This window comes from Erinaceus europaeus, chromosome 7, assembly GCF_950295315.1.
Source record: "Erinaceus europaeus chromosome 7, mEriEur2.1, whole genome shotgun sequence".
NCBI lineage: Eukaryota > Metazoa > Chordata > Mammalia > Eulipotyphla > Erinaceidae > Erinaceus > Erinaceus europaeus.
The window spans coordinates 128120496-128140404 of record NC_080168.1 but is presented as its reverse complement, the minus strand read 5'-3'; the positions used below and the strand labels follow the sequence as shown (position 1 = coordinate 128140404).

Here is a 19909-nt window from a genome sequence, read left to right as displayed (position 1 = left end):
ACAACAAAGCTGCAGTTCCCTTCCCCACAGGTTCCAGGGCACCAGGAAATGGTCACTGACCAGCTCCCACTGTTGCTTAGGTGACAGCAGCACTTAGCTCTGCTCTGCTCGGGGATGTCAGTGGAGGCTGCTAACTCTGACATGACCCAGATGCTTTTGTTGTTGTTGCTGTTCCTTATAAGAGGATGCTAATTTTAGGCTCTCATGTATCTGATTCCTTCTCCAGTAATTCCTCCCCAAACAGCAGCAGTACAAAAACATATATATATTGAAGGCCGCGCTGTGCCTGGCACTATGTAAGCATTTCACTGTACTCAGCTTTACTATACCATTATGAAGCCCCAGGTCACTCAAGAGGAGAGGAAGCTATGGCACAGAACAAATCCAACGCATTTGGCCAAGGTCACAAAGGCAGTAAGTACTAGAACCCAGGTTTGAACCTGGCAGACCAAAACAGGTGTTTACTACACTGCAAATAATTTAGAGAAATTCATTATCTTTGATCTGATTTTGCTTTTTTTTTTTTTTAACCAGAAAATTGAACTTATGCCTTCAAAATAACTTAATGGATTGAGGTGATGAAATTCAAAATAATTCATCATAGTTCTAACATCTATGTCTATTCCCAATTTCATTTTGCAATGCCATTTGAGCTATATACCAGAAAAAGCAAGCCTAGAATTTGGTTGCAAAGTACCTTGGGGCTATAAAACAAATGTGCTCTACTCTTTCTGTCAAGTCCAGTTCACTGGGGCTAAAACAAAGAAAACAAGAAAAAAGAAAAGAAAAGAAAACAAACACTAATAAAACCACATTTCTATGACAGTGGAGAGAAAAGATGGACATGTTAAGAACACTCTTTTCTTAAACAATAAGCCCATATAAGCCAATAAGGAAAGGTCTGTAAAGTCTTAGTGGTAAAGCAGGTCTGCAGGTGTCTCTCTCTCCCTCTCTAATAGTAATAATAATAATAATATAGTTAATTTTTGCCTCCAGTCACTGGGGCTCAGTGCTGACACTAGAAATTCTCTCTCCCCCTCTCTCTAGTGGACAAAGGATATTTTTTAAAGAAGCAGCTTCAAGAAATAAACAGAGCAGAGAGTTGTTCAGTGACTGTCGTACAAGTTATACTCTTGGAGCCTCGGGTTTGATCCTCAGCACCACAGGTGTCAAAGTAGTGTTCTGACCACCCCCCCTCCCCAACTCTAAACAAATAAGCTATTTAAAACACAGAATAAGGAACAGCAAGGTAGAGCCCCTGAGTAGGGCACCTGCTTTGCCAGGTACATATCTCTGGATGGAGCCAGGCCCCCAACACCTTGGAGGAAGTTTTGGTGCTGTGGTGTCTTTTCCTCTCTGTGTCTATCTGAAAAAATTGGGTCCAGGAGGTGAAGTCCCAGTGAGGGCCAAAAACAGAGAAAAAAAAATTCAGTGAGAAACAGAATAAAGTTTATTGAAAACAAAAGAAAAAAAATGCATACAAATAGATAAATGCAGAAGCAAGCAAGTTATGCTTTATCCTTGACTGAAGAAATACAAATTAAAACAGAGACATTTTTTCACTGGGTAGTTGGCAACAATTAAGAAGTTTGATAATAGGTAAGCAAGATAGCTCACCTGGTATGGTGCCTGCTTCACTAGGAAGTGATCTAGTTTCTGGCTCCTCCTACAATGGTAATCTTTGGTGTTGTGATGTCCCTCCCTCTCTCTCTCTCTCTCTCTCTCTCTCTCTTTTTTTTTTTTGCCTCCAGAGTTACTGCTGGGGCTTGGTGCCTGCACTACGGAATCCACTGCTCCTGGAGGGCATTTTCTCCATTTTGTTATCGTTATTATTATTGTTGTCATTATTGCTGTTATTGCATAGGACCTGCTTCACCGCTTGTGAAGCGACCCCCCTGCAGGTGGGGAGCCCCGGATCTTTAAGCTGGTCCTTGTGTTTCGCGCCATGTGCACTTAACCCAGTGTGCTACCGCTTGGTCTTTGAAGAAAATTTTTTTTTTTTTTTGCCTACAAGGTTATTGCTGGGGCTCGGTGCCTGCACTACGAATCCACTACTTCTGGAGGCTATTTTTCCCTTTTGTTGCCCTTGTTGTTTATTGTTGTTGTTATTGCTGTCATTGTTGTTGGATAGGACAGAGAAATCGAAAGGAGGGGAAGACACAGAGGGGGAGAGAAAGATAATCACTAGCAGACCTGCTTCACCGCCTGTAAACGCACCTGGGGAGGGGCTCGAACAGGCATCCTTGCACCAGTCCTTGTGCTTTCGCCACCTGCGCTTAACTCCTCTGGGTTACCGCCGGTCCCCTCTATTTATTTTATTTTATTATTACTTTTTTAAAACATTTTTTTCCCTCCAGGGTTATTGCTGGGCTCGGTGCCTGCACCATGAATCCACCGCTCCTGGAGGCCATTTTTTCCCCCTTTTGTTACCCTTATTGTTGTAGCCTCGTTGTGGTTATTATTATTGCCATTGTCGATGTTGTTTGTTGTTGGATAGGACAGAGAGAAATGGAGAGAGGAGGGGAAGACAGAGAGGAGGAGAGAAAGGCAGACACCTGCAGACCTGCTTCACCGCCTGTGAAGCGACTCCCCTGCAGGTGGGGAGCCAGGGGCTCGAACCAGGATCTTGAGGCGGGTCCTTGCGCTTTGCGCCACGTGTGCTTAACGGTGGTGCAGGGATTTAACCTGAGACTTCGGAGTCTCAGGCATGAGTCTCTTTGCATAACCATTATGCTATCTACCCCGCCTCTGTCTCTTGTTGCTAGCTTCAGGGCGGGTAACAGAGACGACTAGAGACAACGGCTGGGCAGGGAAGCTGTATTTCTTTATTCAGGAACCACGATTCATAAACTAAGACAAACTAATCACCAAACAGAACTCTGCTGCCTCTCTGTGGCGGTGCAGGCACTCTCTCTTACTCTCTTCCTCTAAAACTCAGGAACCCTGGAACTCTGCAACCCTTCAACCCTGGAACTCTGGCGGGTTTCCTAGGGGCGGGGCCAAGCGGCCGCGAAATTAACTGGACTGATCTAATTCTCTTGGCGGGGGAGAACTAGAACCCAATGTAAAGCGTACAACAGTCTCTGTATCAGAAAGTTTGCCCAAAGTGGGAAGCATTGATGACAACAAAAAGCTGATGACAGGTAATGCTTGCAGAGGTGTGAGCAACAGGCTATTTATATTACTAGTGGGAGTGTACCAGAAAAACACAGAGCTCATATCCATTCACCTAGCTAGCACTTCCTCCGGGCATCTGTTTTGTGAATATAATTCTAAAAGTGGGTTTACAGGCAAACACAAGAATACTGACTAATGACTACTTTGACCATTTAAGATCCTCATTTACATTTACGAAGGCGAATCTACAGTACTTCTACGTGTGTGTGTGTGTGTGTGTGTGTGTGTGTGTGTGTGTGTGTGTGTTGGCATCCATGTAAGTATGAATATACCTGGGGGCGGGGCGGTGGTGCACCTGGTTAAGCGCGCACAGTACTATGCAAAGACCTGCGTACCCCACCTGCAGGGGGAACACTTAGTAAGTGGTGAAGCAGGTCTGCAGATGTCTTTCTCTCTCCCTCTCTTCAATAATGATAATAATAACAGTAGCAACAACAATAATAATAAATTAATTTTTGCCTCCAGTCACTGGGGCTCAGTGCTGACACTAGAAATTCCCTCTCCCCCTCTATTTCCCCTTCCCCTCTCACTTTCTCTGTCTTATCGAATAAAATAAAAATAAAAAAAGGAAAAAAGGGGTCAGGTGGTGGCGCAGCGGGTTAAGCACACGTGACGCAAAGCTCCAAGAACCAGCATAAGGATCCCGGTTCGAGCCCCTGGCTCCCCACCTGCAGGGGAGTCGCTTCACAGGCGATGAAACAGGCCTGCAGGTGTCTGTCTTTCTCTCCCCCTCTCTGTCTTCCCCATCTCTCTCCATTTCTCTCTGTCCTATCCAACAACGACAGCAATAATAATAACAACGATAAACAACAAGGGCAACAAAAGGGAAAAAATGGCCTCCAGGAGTAGTGGATTCATAGTGTAGGCACTGAGCCCCAGCAATAACCCTGGAGGCAAATAAAGACATAAATAAATGGCTGCCAGGAGTGGTGGATTGGTGGTGGTGGCACTGAGTCCCAGCAACTGAAGCAAAGAAGAAGGGGAAAAAAAGCATATATATATATATATATATATATATATTTGTATTGAAAATGGTCTGGGGAGTTGGGCGGTAGCGCAGCAGGTTAAGCGCAGGTGGCGCAAAGCACAAGGACCGGCATAAGGATCCCCACCTGCAGGGGAGTCGCTTCACAGGCTGTGAAGCAGGTCTGCAGGTGTCTGTCTTTCTCTCCCCCTCTCTGTCTTCACCTCCTCTCTCCATTTCTCTCTGTCCTATCCAACAACGACAACAACAATAATAACTACAACAATAAAACAACAAGGGCAACAAAAGGGAATAAATAAATAAATAAAAAGAAAATGGTCTGGAAGAAAATTCCTCACAGCGGTTACTTTGAGGGACAATAGGGGAGAGAAGGAAGAAAAGTGGGACTAAGGGAAGGTTATTGTTCCTTCATTTACCGTGTGCACTGTAGTCATGTGCTACTTGTGTAGTCAGCATAAACCTTGCTCAAACTAGGCGCTGAAATGTTAGTGTCGTGTATCAAATCTAACAGTCTACCCAGTTACAGCAGAGTTCCTTTATTGAAAATGTCAGTACTATATCAAAGTCATACACTTGAGTCTGACAAGAGGCTATTGTTAGATGTGCTCTGATCTCTTCAAGTCCATACAAAGCAGCAGGACAGGAAAGTCAGCCACCAACAGACAGGAGGAGGCAGGCACTGAGACTTGAAGTTGTCTGAGGAGCTAACTTTGTCAGCGAAGACTACACACCTCTATAAAACTCTGCTCATCCTAGTTTAAAAAAAGTTTGATTTCTTTTTTTTTTTTTTCCTCCAGGGTTATTGCTGGTTTTTTTTTTTTTTTTTTTTTTGGTGCCTGCACCATGAATCCACCGCTCCTGGAGGCCATTTTCCCCCCTTTTTTTGTTGCAGCCTCGTTGTGGTTATTATTATTGCCATTGTTGATGTTGTTCGTTGTTGGATAGGACAGAGAGAAATGGAGAGAGGAGGGGAAGACAGAGAGGGGGAGAGAAAGACAGACACCTGCAGACCTGCTTCACCACCTGTGAAGCGACTCCCCTGCAGGTGGGGAGCCGGGGGCTTGAGAGTTTGATTTCTATGATTATTAAATCACTTACTACTAAAATTTCTTTTAAAATTACATCAAATTTGTGGTCCTGGGAGCTGCCTGCACTACAAATCCACTACTTCTGGAGGCTATTTTTCCCTTTTGTTGCCCTTGTTGTTTATTGTTGTTATTGCTGTCATTGTTGTTGGATAGGACAGAGAAATCGAAAGGAGGGGAAGACACAGAGGGGGAGAGAAAGATAATCACTAGCAGACCTGCTTCACCGCCTGTAAACGCACCTGGGGAGGGGCTCGAACAGGCATCCTTGCACCAGTCCTTGTGCTTTCGCCACCTGCGCTTAACTCCTCTGGGTTACTGCCGGTCCCCTCTATTTATTTTATTTTATTATTACTTTTTTTAAACATTTTTTCCCTCCAGGGTTATTGCTGGGCTCGGTGCCTGCACCATGAATCCACCGCTCCTGGAGGCCATTTTCCCCCCTTTTTTGTTGCCCTTGTTGTTGTAGCCTCGTTGTGGTTATTATTATTACCATTGTTGATGTTGTTCGTTGTTGGATAGGACAGAGAGAAATAGAGAAAGGAGGAGAAGACAGAGAGGGGGAGAGAAAGATAGACACCTGCAGACCTGCTTCACTGCCTGTGAAGCGACTCCCCTACAGGTGGGGAGCCGGGGGCTCAAACCGGGATCCTTACGCCGGTTCATGCGCTTAACCCACTGCGCCACTGCCCAACCCCCTCTAGTGAACCTCTAACTTGGTACAAAAGCACTGGACTCTCAAGCATGAGGTCCTGAGTTCAATCCCCAGCAGCACATGTACCAGAGTGACGTCTGGTTCTCTGTCTCTCCTCCTATCTTTCTTATTAAAAAACAAATAAATAAAATCTTTTAAAAAATACATCAAATGTATGGGGCTGGCTGGTGGCATACCTAGCTGAGTGCATGCTACCATGCACAAGGACCCAGGTTCAACCTCTGCTTGCCACCTGCAGGAGAGAAGCTTCACAAGAAGTGAAGGAGTGCTGCAGGTGTCTCATTCTTTCTCCCTCCTCTCTCAATTCCTCTCTGTCCTATCAAAGAAAGGAAATAGAAAGGAGGTGAAGGAAAGAAAGAAAGGAGGAAAGGAGAAAGAAAAAGCAGGCCACCAGGAGTAGTAGGTTCATAGTGCTGGCACCAAGCCCAGTGATAACCCTGGTGGCCATAAAAAAAAGCAAAGCAAAGAAAAAGAATACATCAGGTCAGCGAAATAGCTCCCTTGGATAGCGCGCTGCTTTGCCATGTGCACAACCCCGGTTTGAGCCTGGTCCCACTTCACCGAAAGAAGCTTGGGTGCTGTGGCCTCTCTTTCTCTCTGTGTGTCTCTACATCAGATTTTAATATAGTTAGAACAATGTTTCTATCATGCCGATAGAAGCTATAAAATATCTTTTATTCAAAACCGACTCAGGGAAAAGATAATAGTTAGAGAAATTTGATGGAGAGATATCTGCATGGACACAGTTATTCATTAGCTTTTAAAATACTTTTAAAAACTTTTTGCTTATTTCCTTGCAGGTTGACTTCTGATCATAAAATATACTGGAAGACTGCCACTACTGACTCACACAAGGTAGCTATTTTCTATTTTTAATACATAGAGCATGTTTTGCCTATACTGAGTATAAAGACCTAAAACCTGTGTCATAATTAACAAAAGCTTACAAGGGAAAATAAATGTCCTCATTAGGACTGATTATATCGCTAATATGCTAATTTCTATAGGTTTTTCATTTACCTTTAAATTCAGTACACAGAGAATATAATTTGAAAATAATTAATCCCCCCCCCATCCTGGATAACATCCTACCAAAGTATCTTACAATATTAAAATACTAAAAATAACAGGAAGTACTTTTTGAAGTTTATATATTTCAACATAATTTCTAAATTATAACAGCCCCAAATCCAAGCATCAAATATTTCTCAATATCAGTACAAAAATTAAATCTAAGCATTCCAAAAAGATCAAATTAAAGGGCCCATTAACATCAGTCCGGCTAATCATCCTACTCACAGACAGCATAGTCCCAATTTCTCCAGTTGACCTCGAAGAAAGATGCACTGCCTCTTGCCCATATTCTTTTGATCTGTACATCCTGATGGTTCCACTTGTTTCTCCAGAGGAACTACACTACAAAATGGCCACTGAAGTGAAGGGCGTGCCTTCATCATTACTAAGCATTTTCCTATCAGAAGCAGCTCTTAGGGGGGAAAAAAATCTCAACATAATTTCTTCAGTGCCACTCACTCAGTGTTACTCAGTTACTGCAGAAGAGACTGGGATTTTAGAAATGCCTTCAAAGTCTGTTACTTCATATTTGTGTTAACTTAAAAATATTTTAAAACCAGCAGCAGGTGAGGCATACACTCCTACATACTCCTGGCTGCAGAAATATTTTTCACTGAAATGCATGCATGAAATATAAATGAGAAAATGTTTTGAAAAAGTAACTAAGTCTTCACTGCACAAAGGTACAAAGGAACTTAATTGTAACAGTCCCTAAGTCCCAAACAAAATGAAAACAAAGCTCATTCACTGAAAGATCACTCAACTGGCAACAATTAAGAGCACTAATACTTAGTCTGAAGGTAAGAGAAGGAAGCAATCAAGGTCTCCCTGGTTTAATGCGACCCTTAGTATTATTAAATATCTAGTTGATCAGTTGGCATATATTAAGCACTTACTATATGTAGAGCACAAGCAAGAGAAGGCAGGAAAAACTATCAGTTTTAGCTGCAAAAAAAAAAAACAAAACAAAACAAAAACCCTAGAACCACATTAAGCTTATTAGAAAGTGCTGGATGTGAAAACATGCAATCAAACACTAAAATGAAATGTGAGTACTAGGTTACATCCTGTCTTACTTTGCTTTCTCTTATCCAAAGTGTAGTAATGGAGGTGGAGAGACAGAATTTGTGATTCTGTTGTTAAGAAATAAGGAGTAGTAGGAGCCAGGAGCCGGTGCACCTGGTTAAGCACAGAGTACTAAGTGCAAGGACCCACGCAAGGATCCTGGTTCGAGCCGGCGGCTCCCCACCTGCAGGGGGGGGTGCTTCACAAGCAGTGAAGGAGGTCTGCAGGTGTTTATCTTCCTCTCTCCCTCCCTATCTGCCCAACCTCTCTCAATTTCTCTCTGTCCTACCCAGTAAAATGGAAAAAAATGGCTGCCAGGAGCAGCGGATTCATAGTGCCAGCACTGAGCCCCAGCGCCTAAGGGCAAAAAAAAAAAGAAAAAAGGAAACCCCAAATAAAATAATAAATAAGGAGGAGACCTTTCCCTCTAAATGATTCATTATCCTCCTTCAGCAAGGATAGCGAGTCTTCTACTTTAATAAACGCATGAGATACGAGCACAAAATGCCAAATAATAAGTGGGTGGCCAGATTCTGTCAGCTAAATAAAGGACTAAGTAAATTTAAAAATAATAAAAAAAAAAAAATCCCCAAACACACCTTCAAATAAAGACTAGCGAGCAGTGGAGGGGAGCTGACTGGCAGAAGAAACACCGGACTTGCATGCCTGAGGCTCTCAGTTCTCCAGCACCACGAGTGCTAGAGTCTAAGTACTATGCTCTCTCTCTCTCTCTGTATTCATACACAATAAATAAAACAAATCTTTAAAAATGTTTACGTAAGACAGAAGTCCAGGATGCATTACTGAAAATATGGGGAAGAACTCATAATAGACTACAGCCAGTACGATAAAAAGCCAGAAGCCATGAAGGTCACACACCGTCCATTAAGCTTCCGGCTTGTGCGTGTAAATCCTTACAGTACGATTTGCTTCTGGGAACTCAGGGAACAGTTGGTACAGAACCAGGAAAACTAAAACTGAGTCAGTTTCTGATCTAAAAATAGATGAAGAAGGTAGAATTTCTTCCTGTATTTCCTAATTAATGGAAGTCTCTAAGGGCCTACTCTCATTTACTCAACTAATCAAGTTTTAAGAAAATTTTAACACTAAAGGATGATCAGCTATCACTCACATAGCAAGTAAGAAGAAAGCTTTAGAGAAACCGGGGCTCACTCTAGTTAGCACAGCTAATTCATGTGAGTCTCCTGACATCCAGTGTAGTCCCCATTCCATAGTGCTTTTCAAAAATGAAAGCCTGGGGAGTCGGGCGGTAGTGCAGTCGGTGAAGCACACGTGGCACAAAGAGCAAGGACCAGCGGAAGGATCCCGGTTCGATTCCCCCGGCTGCCCACCTGCAGGGGAGTCACTTCACAAGCGGTGAAGCAGGTCTGCAGGTGTCTGTCTTTCTCTCCCCCTCTCTGTCTTCCCCTCCTCTCTCCATTTCTCTCTGTCCTATCCAACGACGACGACATCAGTAACAACAACAATAATAACTACATCAATAAAACAACAAGGGCAACAAAAGGGAAAATAAATAAACAAAATCTAAAAAAAAAAAAAATGAAAGCCTGTAATAGAACTATATGAGATACCAAGATATACACAAAAAATAATATAAGCATTGTGACTGTCATAGTTTGAGGCTAAGGAACTTGCATTTGAATAAATGCAATAAAAATACATAAAAGGGTGGTCTGGGAGGTGCTGCAGTGGATAAGGTGTTGGATTTTCAAGCATGAGGTCCTGAGTTCGATCCCTGGCAGCACATGTACCACAGTGCTGTCTACTTCTTTCTCTCTCCTCCTAATCCTCTCATTAATAAATTTTTAAAATATTAAATACATAAAAGGGAAACATATTGCCTTTTGGGGGGTATTTCTTTTTCTTCAAAAACTGTTTCTTAGGAAGCAAGATAGTTTTACCTGGGAGGGTGCCTGCTTTGCCATGCACACAACGCAGGTTCAAGCCCAGCTTCCACCACACTGGGGAAGAAGCTTTGGCGTTGTAGTGTCTTTCCCTTTGTTTCTCTCTTTTTATCTATCTATTTATTTTTCTTAACATATATATATGTTTATTTTAATGAAAGAGTTACAGAAGGAAAGATACACAGAAAGAGACCAGAGCACTGCACAACTCTAGCTTATGGTGGTGCTAGGGATTGAACCTGGGACCTTAAAGCCTCAGGCATGAAAGTCTTTTTTTGCAAAACCATTATACTGTTTCCCCAGCCCTATATATATTTTTTTATCAATTTTAATTTTCTTCTTGCCACCAGGGTTATTGCTGTAGCTCACTGCTCTCGATGGCCATTTGCTGTTCTTTCTTTTTTTAATTGGGGTTATGGTTTATAGTGTAGTTTTTTCCCCCACTACTCCTATCACACAGACCATAGGTCTGTTGCTCCACCCCCAACCCCGTAGATAAGCACTCTATTTCTTCCAGTCTTACATTTTTCACATTCGTATGCTCAACTGTCTCTGTTCTGCCTCTGAGTGAAGCCACTCTTTCGTTGTCCTTCCCTCCTGACTTGCTTCACTGAGCACCATCTAATCCAATTCCAGCCACTTTGTCCCAGAGGACGCAATACCATCTTTTCATTATTATAATAATAAAAAGGAGGAGTTATGCTAATAATAATCAGAGGAGTAATGCTCCTCTGAGTTTATGCCCCATAACTTTTTTCTTTCTGGTCTTTTTCCTTCAAATTATCTTTATTGATTGGATAGAGACAGCCAAAAATCAAGAGGGAAGGGGGAGAGAGAGAGAGGGAGAGACAGAGAGACACCTGCAGCCCTGCTTCACCACTCACAACAAAGCTTCCCCCTTGCAAGTGGGGATCCAGGGCTCAAACCTGGGTCCTTGCACACTGTAGCATGTGTGCTCAACCAAGTGCACCACCACCTGGCCCCCGTCCCATAACTTTTTTTTTAATCTGTCTAATGGCATTTTGGTTGTTTCCAGGGTTTTGCTTCTGTGAATAAAGCTGTTGTGAACACGGGGGGCTGCACGTACCCCTTCGAATCAGTTACATCGTCTGGGGAAATGCCTAGGAGTGGGCCTGCTGGGTCACAGGGCCTTCCCATCTGTATTTGCTTATGGACTCTCCCTCCTGTTCTCCACGGTGGCTGCACTCATCTGCCCTCCCACCAGCAGTGCAGCGAGTTGCTCTCTCTCCACGTCCTCCCCAGCACTGAGCTGCTGCTCTCTCTCTCTCTCTCTCTTTTAATTTCTATTATACTTGATAGGACAGGGAGAAATTGAGAGGGGAAGGGACACAGAGAGGGAGAAAGACCTGCTTCACCGCTCGTGAAGTGCCCCCTCCCCCCAGTGTGGGGAGCGTAGCTAAAACCTGGTCCTTGTACATGGTGAGACGTGGGCTGAATCAGGAGCACCACTGCCCACCCTCTGTGTCTCTTTCTATCTGAAAAAGCTGACCTAAAGGGGTGCAGCCTTTGGTGTTGGCCAAAATAATAATAATAATAATAATAAATCAATAGTTGTTTCCCAATAATTCCATATAATTCATGTTAAACAAATTTATTCTTGCACATCTGGTGGTAAACTAGGGTGGGTCATAATAGTCAATCTTTTATGTCAACAGAGTTCTGATTTACTTATTGATTTTGAAAGATCATTTTTTAAAATTTTTTTTAAATATTTATTTTATTTATTTATTCCCTTTTGTTGCCCTTGTTGTTTTATTGTTGTAGCTATTATTGTTGTCGTCGTTGTTGGATAGGACAGAGAGAAATGGAGAGAGGAGGGGAAGACAGAGAGGAGGAGAGAAAGACAGACACCTGCAGACCTGCTTCACCGCCTGTGAAGCGACTCCCCTGCAGGTGGGGAGCCGGGGGTTCGAACCGGGATCCTTACGCTGGTCCTTGTGCTTTGCCCCACCTGCGCTTAACGCGCTGTGCTACAGCCCGACTCCCGAAAGATCATTTTATTTATTTCATATGAGATCGAGTGGGAATTTCACGAGAGGAAAGTCAGAACGCCACATGCGGCATCAGGAATACAGCCAGTTGCCGCCAGCATGCAAGCCCTGTGCGCTAACAGCTGAGCCCTTTTTACAGCTGCCGAATTCTGATTTTAAAATTGAGGGGTTTTTGTTGTTTTCTTCCTTTTTCTCTTTCTCTCTCCCTCCCTCCCTCCCTTCCTTTCTTTCTCTCTCTCTTTCTTCCTTTCTTTTTTTTTTTTTCCCAGAGCACTGTAAAGGTCTGGCATAAGGTGGTGCAGGGAGATTGACTCTGGGACTTCAGAGATTAAGGCATGAAAATCTTTTGCAGAACCATTATGCTGTCTCCCTGCCCTCAAGGTTCTTTCCATGACAAATAGTGGTTAAAGCGTGAATTTTTATTTATTTATTTTATTGATCAATTCCCTTTTGTTGTCCTTTTTTTTTTTTGATTGATTCCTTTTTGTTGTTTTATTGTTGTAGTTATTATTGTTTTTGTCGTTGTTGTTGAATAGGACAGAGAGAAATGGAGAGAGGAGGGGGAAGACAGGGAGGGGGAGAGAAAGACAGACACCTGCAGACCTGCTTCACCACCTGTGAAGCGAACCCCCTGCAGGTGGGGAGCCGGGGATTGATAAAGCGTGAATTTTACTAAGCTTTCAATCTCAGTTACTATTCAGAAGTAGACAATTACTATGACACAATTTAGAACTCTAAGAACTACAGGAACTAATGATAAATTCTAAGAAAAAAAATATGGGGGCGGGTGGTGGCACACCTGGTTGAGTGCACGTATTACAATGGGCAAAGACCCAGGTTCAAGCTCCAGGTCCCCACCTGCAGGAGGAAAGCTTTGTGAGTGGTGAAGCAGTGCTGCAGGTGTCTCTCTGTTTCTCTCCCTCTCTACCACCCTCTTGATTTCTGGCTGCCTCTACCCAATAAATAAAAATAATAAAAAGGGATAATTTTTTTAAAAAAGAAAGAAACAATATGATGGGGGCCAGGCGGTACTTCAGTGGGTTAAGCGCACATGGCACAAAGTGCACGGACCGGCTCAAGGACCCTGGATCAAGCCCCCGGCTCCCTACCTGCAGGGGAGTCGCTTCACACGCAGTGAAGCAGGTCTGCAGGTGTCTGTCTTTCTCTTCCCTCCTCTGTCTTCCCCTCCTCTCTCCATTTCTCTCTGTCCTATCCAGCAACAAGGGCAACAATAATAACAAGGGCAACAAAATGAGAAAAATGGCACAGGATCAGTGGATTTGCAGTGCAGGCACCGAGCCTCAGCAATAACCCTGGAGGCAAACAAAAACAAAAAAAAGCCAATTAAAAAAAAAACAACACCCCAATATGATGGGGCTGGGTGGTGGCACACCCAGTTTGGCCTCCAGGGTTATCTCTAGGTCTCTGTTCACCACTGCTCCTGGAGGCTATTTTTTCTTTTATGTTTATCGTTGTTGTGATTATTATTGTTGCAATTGCTGCTGTTGTTGTTGGATAGGAGAGAGAGAAATCAAGAGGGGACGGGAAGGATAGGAAGACAGAGAGAGAATATAAAAACAGACACCTTCAGACCTGCTTCACCGCTTGTGAAGTGACCCTTCTGCAGGTGGGGAGCTGGAGGCTTGAACTGGGATCCTTAAGATAATCCTTGCACTTTGGGCCATGTGTGCTTAACCTGCTGTGCTACTGCCCAACCAACCCCCTTCTCTCTCTCCCTCTCGACCTTCCCTCTCAACTTCTGGATGTCTATCCAATAAATAAGGATAATAAAATTTTTAAAGATTTATAGTTTTTTATATTTATTTATTTATTTTCCCGTTTGTTGCCCTTGTTGTAGTTATTATTGTTATTGTTATTGATGTCGTTGTTGGATAGGACAGAGAGAAATGGAGAGAGATGGGGAAGACAGAGAGGGGGAGAGAAAGATAGACACCTGCAGACCTGCTTCACCGCCTGTGAAGCGACTCCCCTGCAGGTGGGGAGCCGGGGGCTCCAACCGGGATCCTTATGCCGGTCCTTGTGCTTTGCGCCACCTGCGCATACCCCATTGCACTACTGCCTGACTCCCCCAAGGAATTTTTCTTAAACAGTAAGATTTTCGTAAGAACTGATGGATGGCATGGGAGGTGTGTGGTGGTGCACCCGGCTGAGCACATGTTAGGATGCACAAGGTCCCAGGAGGGGGAAGGCTTTGCAAGTGGTGAAGCAGGGCTGCAGGTGTCTCTCTGTCTCTCTTCCTCTCTATTTCCCCCTTTCCCTCTCGATTTCTGGCTGTCTCTAGCCAAGACTAAAGACGGAGGGAAAAGGGCGGTTACTGAAACCCTCCCTGTAGGCTTTGACTCCAGCGCCAGCCAAAGAGCTCACTCTGGAGGCGTGTTGCTCCGCCAAGCCATCAACCCAGCTTTGAGCAGCCCCACTGCAATGAAGAATGCTTTGGTGCTGTGACCTCTCTCTCTCTTTCTCTTTCTCTGCCTTTTTAAAAATATTTATTTATTTCCTTTTGTTGCCCTTGTTTTTTATTGTTGTAGTTATTATTCTTGTTGTTATTGATGTCATTGTTGTTGGATAGGACAGAGAGAAATGGAGAGAGGAGGGGAAGACAGAGAGGGGGAGAGAAAGACAGACACCTGCAGACCTGCTTCACTGCCTGTGAAGAGACTCCCCTGCAGGTGGGGAGCCGGGGGCTCGAACCAGGGTCCTTGCGCTTTGTGCCACCTGCGCTTAACCCGCTGCGCTACCGCCCTACTCCGTCTCTCTGCCTTTTTTTAAAAAAAGAACTGACACTCAAGGGGGCTGGGGAGATAGCATAATGATTATGCAAAATGACTTTCATGCTTGAGGCCCCAGGTTCAATCCCCACCGTCATCATAAGCCAGAGCGGAGCAGTGCTCTGATAAAGAAACACTAAAGAAATTCCCCGATAACTCTGCTTTGTTTTAATGAGAGATACACAGAGAAAGACACAGAAAGACCAGAGACCTACTCAGCTCTGGCTTATGGTGGTGACGGGGCTTGAACGTGGTACCTCAAGAGTCTCAGGCGTAGGGGTCTTTTGCAGAATAAATTTTGCATTTCGGAACAGGTACATAATCCCTATCAAATGCAAGCTCTGAAGGAAAGTTTAGAGAATAAATACCTTTCTAGTGTTCAGTCTTCTGCCTTTACCTCACGATCTGAATGCACTCTCAAAATTCTTGCATTTTAAAAATGATTTTATTTTATTATTGCCTCCAGGGTTATTGCTGGGGCTTGGTGCCGGCCCTACGAACCTCCTTCTAATTTTTACTAGATAGGACAGAGATCCAGAAGGGATGGGGAGACAGAGAGCAAGGGAAAGATAGGCACCTGCAGACTCGCTTCACAGCTGGTGAGGTCGAGCCCTGAGGTGGGGGCGGGGGCTTGAACCCCGGTCCTTGCGATTGGTAAAAAGTGTGCATTCTCAGAATTCTCATATGGAAGTCTAATCCCCAAAGGGATAGTTCTCAAAGGAGCGGCCCTTGGGAGGTGTTTAAATCATGTGGCTGGAGCCCTAAGAATGGAATTAGTGGGGGATGCGCTGTGGTGCACCCAGTTGCGCGCACACAGGATGATGCGCAGGGACCCCTCAAGCCCGGCTCCCCACCTGCGGGGGGGGGGGGTCGCTTCCCAGGCGGTGAAGCAGGTCTGCAGGTGTCTGTCTTTCTCTCCCCCTCCCTGTCTTCCCCTCCTCTCTCCATTGCTCTCTGTCCTATCCAACAACAACGACCACAATAATAACTACAACAATAAAACAACAAGGGCAACAAAAGGGAATAAATAAAATAAAATAAAATAAAATAAAATAAGGGAGTCGGGCTGTATTGCAGCGGGTTAAGCGCAGGTGGCACTAAGCTCAAGGACCGGCGTCAGGATCCCGGTTCGAGCCCCCGGCTCCCCACCTGCAGGGGAGTCGCTTCACAGGCGGTGAAGCAGGTCTGCAGGTGTCTGTCTTTCTCTCCTCCTCTCTGTCTTCCCCTCCTCTCTCCATTTCTCTCTGTCCTATCCCACAACAATGACATCAATAATAACTACAACAATAAAACAACAAGGGCAACAAAAAGGAATGAATAAATAAAATTAAAATAAAATTTAAAAAAAAATAAAATAAAAAATTAGTGTCTTAAACCTGACCCACTAGCACTACAGTCTTGCATTTCTGCTGTTTATAAGCCACTCAGTCTATGCTCTTTTTGTGATGACAGTCTAAACAGATAAGGACACTTCTGATGTGCAGGGCTCTTCTCACCGGATAAACTCAAATGGAGTGGATAGGAATATGGAATACACATCATGCAATGCCTAACAGTCCTGGAAGAATTAATCATGGGTCTGGCATGGCCCATGGAGGAAAACAATCAACCCCTTATCCATACACCTGGGTATTCAGTATATCATGGATTAAAGAAGAAATCAAAGTGAATATTATGAATTAATGAAACCGACTACATTTCAGAACTCATGACACTGCAGTTCCCAGAGGAACTATTTACAACTTTATAAATTATTTTCAGTACTTAACCTTTTTTTTTCCGCCCCTTCACCAGAGCATTGCTCAGTTCTGGCTTATAATGGTGCCGGAGTTTGAACCTAGGACCTCAGAATCTCAGGAATGAGTTTCTTTTGCACAATCATTATATTCTCAACCCAGTCCCTCAGTATTTTATCTTTAACTCAAAAATTAGATAAAATAATAACCTCAAAGACAGTAGGAGGTTGCACCAAAGTAAAAGACTCTGGGGCTTATGGAGGGGGGGCCAAGAATACAGGTCCAAAAAGGATGACAGAGGACCTACTGGGGGTGTACTGTTACATGGGAAACTGGGAAATGTGATGCATGTACAAACTATTGTATTTACTGTCAAATGTAAAACATTAATTCCCCAATAAAGAAATAAAAAAAAAAGAAAAAGAAAGTAGGAGGAAAGAAGTAGATAAAACAAAACAAAATTTAAACTATCAGGGACTGTGTGATGGCATATTTGATTGAGCACAACATTACAGTGTCTAAGCACCCAAGTTCAAATCTCTGGTCCCCACCTGTAGAGGGAAGCTTCACAGTGAAATAGTGCTGCAGGTGTCTCTCTCTCTCTCCCTTTCAGTTTCTCTCTGTCCTATCAAATATAAGGGGCAAAAAAGCCAAAACATTAAAAACAATTTTAAACTATCTCACAAGAAGTAAAAGAAGTATTTCACTTATTATTATTATTTAATCCTCAGGGCTTCCTGCTCCAGGCTTTTGTTTTTTGTTTGTTTGTCTGTCTTACCAGTTATGGCTGGGGCTCAAACCCCCGTCCCCACCCGCACGGGGGGAAGCTTTGCGAGTGGTAAAGCAGGGCTGCAGGTGTCTCTGCCTCTCTCTCTCTCCCTCTACCTCTCCCTTCCCTCTCCATTTCTAGTTATCTCTATTAAATAAATAATAATAAAAACATAATAAACAAAATTAAAAAAAAAAACAGAAGTTTCCATACCAAAGTATGATTCCATTATTTTCCCTTAGTCAGTTTTTCCACGAGCCAGACGCTTCACTGGTAAAAACCGCACCACTGACACTACCTACACATTCTAGTCACATCAAGCTCCTTTCCATAGCTACCCTCCGTACTCAAATCCGTGAAAAAGCCACACCAGATACTTTTACATCTAACTCTGGCATCCATTGCTCTCTTGCCTGTCATTCATTCTCTTTCTTTTTTCCAACTTTTTTTTTTATCCCAATCATTGCTCAAGACTCACCCCTAATATCAATTGCTGTGAGTTAACTTCTCGGAGGCCATAAGAACGCAAGATTGTTTCCAGATTCATCTTCCAGTGACAGTTTGTATGTATTTCTGTTAGTGCCTAGCGCTTTCATTGTCTGAAATGGGCCATTTCTTCTTCTCCTTCATCATCATCTTCTTCTTCTTCTTCTTCTTCCTCCTTCTTCTCCTTCTTCTTCTTCTTCTCCTCCTTCTGCTTTCATTGTCTGAAATGGGCCATTTCTTCTTCTCCTTCTCCTCCTCCTCCTCCTTCTTCTTCTTCTCCTTCTCCTTCTTCTTCTGCTTTCATTGTCTGAAATGGGCCATTTCTTCTTCTCCTTCTCCTTCTCCTTCTCCTTCTCCTTCTCCTTCTCCTCCTCCTCCTCCTCCTCCTTCTCCTCCTCCTCCTCCTCCTCCTTCTCCTTCTTCTTCTCTCATTGTCTGAAATGGGCCATTTCTTCTTCTTCTTCTTCTTCTTCTTCTTCTTCTTCTTCTTCTTCTTCTTCTTCTTCTTCTTCTTCTTCTTCTTCTTCTTCTTCTTCTTCTTCTTCTCCTTCCGCTTTCATTGTCTGAAATGGGCCATTTCTTCTTCTTCTCCTTCTCCTTCTCCTTCTCCTTCTCCTTCTTCTTCTTTCATTGTCTGAAATGGGCCATTTCTTCTTCCTCTCCCTCTCCCTCTCCCTCTCCCTCTCCCTCTCCCTCTCCTTCTCCTTCTCCTTCTTTCATTGTCTGAAATGGGCCATTTCTTCTTCTTCTTCCTCTTCCTCTTCTTCTTCTTCTTCTTCTTCTTCTTCTTCTTCTTCTTCTTCTTCTCCTTCCGCTTTCATTGTCTGAAATGGGCCATTTCTTCTTCTTCTTCTTCTTCTTCTTCTTCTTCTTCTTCTTCTTCTTCTTCTTCTTCTTCTTCTTCCTCCTTCTTCTCCTTCTCCTTCTCCTTCTTCTTCTTTCATTGTCTGAAATGGGCCATTTCTTCTTCTCCTTCTCCTTCTCCTTCTCCTTCTTCTTCTTCCGCTTTCATTGTCTGAAATGGGCCATTTCTTCTTCTCCCTTCTCCCTCCCTTCCTCCTCCTCCTCCTCTTTCCCAGTCCTGCCCATCTAATAAGAGGCGCGAGCCTACATATATGCAAGACTGTGGGTCTTGGGCTGTGTCAGACCAATGTCAATCAAAACACTAGCTCCCCCCTCATCCCCTGCTTTTTTTTTTTTTCTTTTCCTCATTTCATTCAAGATGGCAGAGAACGCCTTTAAAAAAAAAAAAAAAAAAAAAGAAAGTCCCCCACAAAAGCCTTCCTATCTGAAGTCTCCCTCCAGTCATGACAAGCGGCTCCATTAGCGCGACCACAGCAACGGACAAAAGACCTGGACACGGGTGCCGAGATGGCTGGGCCCCGGCGCCCCCCGCGCCCCCTCCCCACACCCCCGCACGGCTTTTAACCCGCTTTCTAAACGGGCTCCGGCTGCCTTCCTTCCCGGGCTCCCGCCGGCCGAGCCCGCGGATCCGCGACGCCCAAGAGGCCGCTGAGCTGCCAGAGCAGGTCCGCCCCAGGCTGCGGGGGACCCCGGGCGGGAGCAGACGGGCATCGGGGTCCGCGGGCCGGGGACAAGTGGGCAGCGACACGCGCACGGGCCCCACGTGGGAGCCCGGCCCGGCCCCCGGGGTCGCCCCGTCCGCCCGCGGCCCCGCAGGCCGAGAAATGGAATGGCCGGAATCGGATGCCCGGGGCGCCCCAGCGGGGCCGCCCTTTCCGCCCGCGATCGCCCCAGCGCCCGGCCAGGCCTTGGCTCGCAAAACAAAAGCGATCCACACACCCACCGCCGTCTTCCCCCTTTTACCTCAAAAACCACCTCTTCGTCAAACTCGGGTGTCATCCTTCTCCGCCATGCCACCCGCCCCAGCACGGTGGGAAATGAAGGCGGGAGAACAGACGGCAGCACCCAAGCGTCCGCTACGGCCCAACCCGGGAGTCCGGGGAACTACAATTCCCGGCATGCCGCGCAGCCACGCCTCCCTGTTCAGACACGCTGATTGGAGCAGAGGACGAGCGTCTCCGCGACGGGGGGCGGGACAGAGAGGAATTTCGAGGCTTCTGATTGGAG

At 44.7% G+C, this 19909-nt stretch overlaps 1 protein-coding gene across 6 annotated transcripts in view; it reads right to left on the bottom strand.

The window, feature by feature from the left end:
• The window catches only part of VEZT (vezatin, adherens junctions transmembrane protein), a 76053-nt gene extending 56261 nt beyond the window's left edge, over positions 1–19792 (bottom strand). For all 6 annotated transcript variants that reach the window (XR_009550880.1, XM_060195552.1, XM_060195554.1 and 3 more), the window contains exon 1: positions 19646–19792. Coding sequence is in view for 5 of the 6 variants with exons in the window: in XM_060195552.1 (XP_060051535.1) it covers positions 19646–19681 (36 nt within the window). In the remaining variant the exon portion in view is untranslated. The remainder of the gene's footprint in view (positions 1–19645) is intronic.
• Positions 19793–19909: the final 117 nt, after the last annotated feature.